At 42.9% G+C, this 7,815-nt stretch overlaps 1 protein-coding gene across 1 annotated transcript; it reads right to left on the bottom strand.

Moving 5' to 3' along the window:
• Positions 1 to 5,423: 5,423 nt before the first annotated feature.
• LOC121805861 lies at positions 5,424 to 7,606 on the bottom strand. Its single transcript, XM_042205887.1, has 4 exons — positions 6,980 to 7,606; positions 6,444 to 6,527; positions 6,019 to 6,114; positions 5,424 to 5,936 (listed from the first exon to the last, which is right to left on the bottom strand). Exons 1-4 carry the CDS (start codon positions 7,472 to 7,474, stop codon positions 5,655 to 5,657), a joined length of 957 nt encoding a protein of 318 aa, XP_042061821.1. The 5' UTR covers positions 7,475 to 7,606; the 3' UTR covers positions 5,424 to 5,654.
• Between the last annotated feature and the right edge of the window lie 209 nt (positions 7,607 to 7,815).

Raw genomic sequence — 7,815 nt, 5'->3', positions numbered from 1 at the left:
AGTGAAGTACCTCCAGCTCCTTAAGAGTTAAGAATACAAAGCAGCCTATGTCAGTTCGGCATTTCAGTTTACTGAGCAGGTAGTAAACCACAACAGGAGTAAAAGAGAGTACGAAAAGCTATACGAAGACACAAGTGCAGAAAGAAGAATTTTTTCATTCATAAGAAAAAATTTTTTACACAAGGAGGGCTTCAAGGCCATTTTACAAGAAGGAAGAAACTAAACTAAGAGAAGGGAGACGAAATCATACTCCGCCAGCTTCGTCTCCGGCTCCTCGGTGAGGTTCAGCTTCCTTCTCCTTGTCTGCCTCAGCTTCAGCCTCGGCCTCCCTGCTCCTCCCAGCCTGCTCGGTGCCCCCATCACCGATCAGCAGCACCTCTTGCTCGGCCTGCCTGTCTCCGGTCTGCTGATCAAGCTGCTCGGTCTCACCCTCTCCGTGGAAAATTGGAGCGGGTGAAACTGGCTCTAAGGAGGCAAAGATAGCCTCCATATTCTCGTCCCGGTCAGCTCGGCAACTACGAACTCGGTCAGCAGAAAGCAAGACCGAGGACGAAGCAAGCTCCTCAAGGAGCGGCAGACTCTGGAGACGAGCTGCTATCTCTCGGCCGTACAGCGGCAGGACGACTTCGGGCCCCTGCTCGGCATTATCGGTCATCAGTTTCAGCAGATCACCGACAAAGGCCGAAAATTGATTGCTCAGAAAGAGTTTCTCCGCGAAAGCACGGAGAACCTCCCCTTGGGCAACCACGGCGGCAGCATCCCTCCGTTTCGTCTGCTCTCGCTGGATGACGAGCTGGTTTTTGGCAAACTGGGCTTCATCCTGGGCCGAGATCCTAGCAGCTCTGGCCTTCTCAAAGTCTGCCTTAGCCTGTTCGGCCTGGTGACGAGCAGCCGCCAACTTCCTCTGCATCTCAGCATAATCGTTGGACGCTTTGGAGAGTTCAACGGCGACGAGCTTGGAGAGCATATCGTTCCTCTGAAAATGGAAAAAGAAAAAAGTCAACCGAGGGGCCACAAAAAATACAGAAAAAAAAAAAAGCAAGGCCAGAAAATCAGGAAGAGAATTCACCTCGGCGAAGTCCGTGGGCCATAAAAATGGCTCACAGATATGTTCCGAAGGAGGCGCCAAGACCACGTCTTTCTCTGGCGCTCTTGGGGGCTTCTGGGTCTTCCCCTTCCCCTTTGCCGAAGTGGACTCCGGCTTTTTTGGATCCGAAGAAGAGGTCTTTTGCCTCTTCGGATTCTTCTCGGCATCAGGCGCCGAGCTGGTAGCCTTCTGTTTCTCCAGCTCCTTAAGCTCGGAGGATTTGCGGCTAATCTTATTTAGCAAGTTCACTGCCAAAAAGCAAGAAAACAAGGTTAGTTTTCGCCACAAAAGCAGTAAGGCACAAAAAAGAAGTCCTCACCCTCAGTCTCTTCGTCCGAAGACGAGGAGTCGAACACGAAGTCGCCCTTGACGAGCTCAGACTCCAGGTACTGCTTCCTAATCATAGGAATCTTATTGAGCTCGCCCTCGAGCTCGTTCAACGGTTCTAACCGAGGATGAGGGATCACGGACTTCGGCCCTCTCCAGGGAAAGCCCGGAGCCGCTGTCCTATTATAAAAAAAGAAGCGATGTTGCCACTTTGGCCACTTGGTTTTGCAGAAGGCCCTAAAGGGCTGTAAAGGGATCAAGTAAAACCAAGATCCCTTCCTCTTAAACTGGAAGAAATTAAGGATTGCCCTCAGAGACAGATCCTTATCTAGCCTACGCAGTTCGGCAGCAAAGGCCGATAAGTGCCTCCAAGAGTTCGGAGTCACCTGACCTAAAGGGAGTTGAAAAAAATCTAGCAGCTCTACAAAGGCAGGGGGAAGAGGGAAACGAAGCCCGCATTCCAAGCCGGCTTCATAAACGGTGGCGTAACCCTCCGGCGGTGAGTCAGCCCTATGAAGGTCGTCGGGAATCGCAACCTTCCCCCCAGGAAAAAAATATTTTTCGTGTAAGGATATCACAGTATCCTTACTCAAGATGCTGTGAAAATACTCTACGTTCTTCTCCCCGGATTCTTTCCGGCTAGAAGACCCCTTACCCCCTTTCCTACCGCTACCTGACTCAGAAGAAGAAGAAGAAGACATGGTTCTTACTCTTTGAAAGTCTGAAGAAATTCTGAAGAAATTCTTGAAAGTGGAAGGAAATTTTTACGCAAAAGAGAGAGAATGCAGAAGAAGCAATAGCAAAAGTGTTCAAATGATGAAGAAAGGACGTATTTATCAGATTCGGAGAAGATTTCAAAATCATCGCACCGTTTCGAATCCCACCTTTTCAGGATTCAACGGCCGGATTTTACTGTCGCATTTAATGCAGTCACGCGCAAGGCACGTCCCCTGACGTCAGCCTCCCCCGTACCTTTATCCAGAATGCCGAAGTGACTCGCTTCGCCGAAGTGATTCACTTCGCTTTTCGGGGGGGGTAGTGATGGGGTACGTACTAAACAAGCCCAATAGCAGTGACGGCCCATCAGCCCAAAGCCCAAGGAAGAGTATCAGTTCGGCATTACCAAAGAGTTCGGCCCCAGCCTACAGCTCGGTAAAAGCCAACCAATCAGTTCGGCATTACCAAAGAGTTCGGCCCCAGCCTACAGCTCGGTAAAAGCCGACCAATCAAGCTCTACTCTCAGATCGGCAAAAGCTGCTCGGCAATAGTTCAGAAGTTCGGTCTCAGTATTCGACCGAACTGGGAGATAGTGGACTCATGCAGAACCTCCACGACCTCCACTACACGATCTATTTAGTGGTGTCAACTCATGCAGGGTCTCATGCAGGATAGCGGACCAAACAAAGAGATAGTGGACCCATGCAGGATCTCATGACCTCCACGACATCCACTACCTAGTTAGTGGTGATGCAAGCCACGACCTAGTTAGTGGTGATGCAAGCCACGATCTTAGTTCAATGTATAAATAGAACTTAGATCAGATAGAGGAGGGGCTCTCTAGACATCAAAGATCATATAGCAAGTCTGTATTTGTAAGCTGGTAAACCAGATCAAGCAATACAATCTTGCCCTCCTTTCTTCCCGTGGACGTAGATTTACCTCAGTAAATCGAACCACGTAATTCCTTGTGTCGTGATCTATATTCATTACCTGCATTTACTACCATCGAAAATTCGCCCAACCATCAAGTCTGCTACCAGAATTCTCTGAGTATCACTAACAACCTTCCTCTAGGATCAAAACTACGGATGTCAAAGGATAAAGATGTAAAATACTAATTCATTTTAAATCAATTAAAAGTAATGAATCAATTTTAAATACAAAATACCGGTAATAAAAAACCAATTATGTATGTAGAATTTATGTAAATTTATCACTATCTGCATGTCCGAACACAATTTAAGAAACCAAATGCTACAATTAATTTAATTAGAATAATAGACAACCGAGTCATTATTATTTAACACTCCATATTTATTTAATAACCAAAATTCACAAAAGAATCATGAAAACAGAACAATGTGAAAATGGATAAAAACATTACTAGTCTGCTGCCTCACACAAAAATATTGTCTTTATTTTCCGAAAATTTATTAGATTTGAACGAACAATTGAATCATACGATCTAAACATCTTCAAATTCAACAAGAAAAAAACGTAGTTCGTTCGATCATTTCGGACACAATTAGATAACAGCATGTTGTGTGCAAGCAGCATATGTTCGAATTCTTCGAAAAAGATTTATGCATAATACAATTGATTTCAGATACATGGAAAACATCATGAGAAAACTGAATCAAAACAAAAAAACAAAATGCGAAAAACCTGACATATGATTTCGTCGATCATCGCAACGGCGCAACCATGATATCGAACGTAGGGCTGGCAAAACATACCGAAATACCGCACTTACAGTACAGAAAAAATACCGAAAATACCGAATTTTCAGTATACCGCACTTCTCGGTACGGTATGATACCTTACCGACATATTTAGGTACGGTAAAGGTATGAATTTTGTATGTACCGCAGTATACCGCAATCACGGTATATACAGTTAATAATTATATATATTTAAAATATTTATTATTTATAATATTATAATATTTTATATTTTCAAATTCTTAATTCACTGTGTTTTTATTAAATAAATACTCCAAAATGAATAATGGCTTATTTTCCTTTGAGATTTTAGTTAACAATTACAATGGATCATTAATATTTATTACTGTTTGATTTAAATTTAGTTAGTATTATCCATTTGGAAGTTATATGAATTTTGAATGTCATGAACTATGTTTGATTGTGATGGAATATTTATTACTGTTTGATTTAAATTTAGTTAGTATTATCCATTTGGAAGTTATATGAATTTTGAATGTCATGAACTATGTTGGATTGTGATGGAATTTTATCATTTTGGACATTTTCTAGATAGATAGAATATTATTTTTAATATTTTATATATCAAAATAGGTATGACTTGCGGTATACCGCGGTATACCGCATCACGGTACGGTATACCGAAATGTCGGTATGGTAAAGGTTTTCATATTTTGATATACCGACTTTTCAGTATACCAAAATGCGGTACACCGAAAAAATCAGTACAGTACGGTATCATGTTTTCTCATACCGTACTTTTCAGTACGGTATGCGGTATGTCCATTTCGGTACGGTATACCGTACCGTGCCAACCCTAATCAAACGCACCTATTTGAATAAAATAGTACTAAAAAAAAAGGAAAACTAAAGCGATCAACCAGTTTTGAATTGGTGATAATGGGTAAGAGTACCCACAATGGTTAGGCGCGGCTATAGTCGCGCCTCAGGGCTAGCTCGAGGCGGTCCATAGTGGCGGAGGTGTCCGCCCATTAGGCGGACGACGAATTTGGGGTGGTGGGCGGCGGACGACGGATAGGGGGGGAGGAGGGCGAGGACGCGTCGAGTCTCCAAAGCGCCGCGCCTATAGCCGCGGCTGCCATAGTGACCGGCGCTCGTCGCGCAGGTTGACATTTCACGAATTTTTTTTATTTACCTCTATAAATACCACTCATTCACCCCAAATTTTTTCACCATTTTCACACAATCCCTCCATTCGCTATCTACACTTTCACAAATTATTTTAATTATTCGTTGTATAATTTTACCCTTTTGTAATACAACAAATATTCGGCCCCAATTACCTCGTTTTCTAATTATTTACACTGCGATGATTTTAATTATACCTGATTGAAACTAAAAACATTTTAAAATGAAAATTGATTATAAAATTTGGGGGCTATTGGAAGTGTCCACCATAGTGGGCGGAAATAAAATTTTGGGGCTATGGACAAAAACTTGGGCGGGGCTATTGGGGTGTCCGCCTTATCGTGGACACCCTAATGCTGCTTTTATAAAAGTTCATACAACCTTTATGCCAAAAACTGAAGACTCATCAAAATTCAATGTGTACCAAAAATAAATTAAATTAATAAGCCATACAATGGCTTCTGTAAAATATAAACAGACATATGAATAATCGATAGCGTTCTTATTTAACTAAGCCCATGTATTAATAAATTGCTGAAAATTTCAAAGAAGATAGCCCTCTTTCTGCAGCACATAAAGCTGTGCTATGAAATTACCTCAATCAATCCTCATAAGATATGAAAAATATGATGATCTCCTCTCCTCTCCCCTTAACTGTAAGTGCAATTCTTGAGGGAGATGGGCACGTTGAGCTTCTTGACGTCGTAAATGATGGGGCAATCGATCTTCTTGTAGAATTTCGGCCTCACCAGTTTGCCCAGAACAGAAGCCCTCGATCGAACGGTGAACTCCAGTTTGAGTGGCACAGGGAGCGTGGTGATCCCAGTCGAGGTGCTTAAGCTAGCTCCACTACCATACAACGGGATCTTGTCGCCTAAGACTGTCACAACCATGTGCCTCTGGCTCTTCCGTGACTGATAGAACTTCTTCACCTGCAATGCAATGTCACGAACCAAAATATTCAATGGCACTCAGAGTCATTTCTCAGAAGGGTTTTACAGAGTAGTGACTTACGGTGCCAGAGCCAATGGTGAGCTGCGAGTAGGTGAGAGCGACCGGAGTTGAGGTAACGTGAACTCCGAAAAATGTGCCTGTGTTACGGTAGGTGAGCTTGATACGATCCCACATCAGTTTCACACGAAAGTGTGGAATAGCATATAATAGGGAGTCAACCCTTTACCTTTGACCATGGTTTTGGGTTAAGTTAGGGCTTCCTATCTTATATGCGTAAGCTAGGGAGTCCAAGATATCTGGGAGAGATCATTTGTATTGGACGACTTGGTCGTAGGCCTCTGCGGAGGATTGATATTTCTTTACATCCCATTCAATCAAGTGATCGTTCCTCTCTATTCTGCATTTACAAATTATTAAGTGTGATTGGAGAGCATATCCCGTGCTCTCTGCCTCTCTTCCGCCCTTCACTCCTAACAGAGCTTCACTGTCGAGTTAACAGAGATCATGTCTGTCGATACACCCGTTGAATCCGAACCAGCTTGAACCATGAATCTCTCAAATGCAATGCTCTGATTGATAACAGTAAAATGTCATTAACTCAATTCAATAGCTGAATTCTATCACATTACAATCCCACCGCCCCCAAATATCATAAACACCAAGCAATTGATTTATACCAATCACAATTCAACACAATTTCATCACAATAAGTAACCAAACCCTAATTACAGAGCTTGTTAGCTCTGTTTCTCAGCTCCACAACATATTCACATTTGTGCATATAATCAGCATCATCATCAACGCAATTCAAATTCTAACAAATTACATTGCTACCACCCCAAAACATAAAGACTATGCAAATTGATCCATACAAATCACAATCAACAAAATATTTATCCAGAATAAGTAATCAAATCCTAACCACAGAGCTAACAAGCTTTGTTTCTCAATTCCACTTAATTCTGAGTCAGAAATCAACCAATTAAAAATCAGCAAAAGCGAGGTGAAATGAGAAACTCACCTTCATCGTGATCTTAGGCTTCTGCGGTTTGCTAGCTCCCCACAAAATCAAAGCGAAAAACGAAAACAGCACAAAAAATCCGACAACAAAAGCAAGGAAATAGCATCTACGCGGAAGACCTTTCTGCGACTCCTCATCTTCCAGCAATCCTTCTTCTTCAATCACATCAAAGTCCTTCCAATTCGCCTGTCCGCCCTTGCGAGGTCCCCTGCCCCCAGATCCGACGTCATTCGGCGATACCTTCCTCGATCCCGGCTTGAGCGATCCTGAGAAGCGGCTGGTGGACGACTCCGTGGAGTGGTGGCCGACGGAGGAGTGCGATCGCGGCGGCGACCCCATGGGGCTCCCCAGCACCGGCGTCGAGTGGAACGACGTCGTAGTCTTCTCCCCGTCGTGCGAGTCGCGCGACGGACTCTGCACGTAGTACACCGGCTGCCGGTTGTCCGGTGACGACGGCGCCAGACTCGTCACTTCCGAATCCGTCTTCGCGTGCATTGTGTGTTTTTCTGAGGGTGAAGAGTGTGTGAAAATTCGGAGACTTCTGATTCTGATACTCAAGAAAAAGACTAGAGCGGATTTTCTCTACTTCTTCTACTCATATTAATCGAAATAAAATTTACTTTTTTGGAATATTTTTTGTACTATTTTTAAAATTGGCTGTCAGCAATTATTCAATTTCAGTATTAATTAGGATTATCTCTGAATTTTGGTGGATATTAATTTGCTTGAAAGGAAAGAGTTATTGATGCACTACTACATATTTTTTAAGATTTTTTTTACTTCAAATACATGATCTCTTGGTTAAACTGCCTCTCCAAATTCTTAAATTAATTAAT

The sequence above is a fragment of the Salvia splendens genome, chromosome 5, assembly GCF_004379255.2.
Source record: "Salvia splendens isolate huo1 chromosome 5, SspV2, whole genome shotgun sequence".
Lineage (NCBI taxonomy): Eukaryota > Viridiplantae > Streptophyta > Magnoliopsida > Lamiales > Lamiaceae > Salvia > Salvia splendens.
The sequence above is the reverse complement of the archived record's forward strand: the minus strand, read 5'-3'. Positions and strand labels throughout refer to the sequence as shown.

What these genes read in the sequence shown, in the direction of transcription:
- LOC121805861 (XM_042205887.1), bottom strand. Translation starts at nt 7,474, where the DNA reads ATGCACGCGAAGACGGATTCGGAAGTGACGAGTCTGGCGCCGTCGTCA. An exon ending in TGATCTCTGTTAACTCGACA is followed by an intron (nt 6,115 to 6,443) that starts GTGAAGCTCTGT and finishes GATCGTATCAAG; the next exon opens with CTCACCTACCGTAACACAGG. An exon ending in TCACCATTGGCTCTGGCACC is followed by an intron (nt 5,937 to 6,018) that starts GTAAGTCACTAC and finishes ATTGCATTGCAG; the next exon opens with GTGAAGAAGTTCTATCAGTC.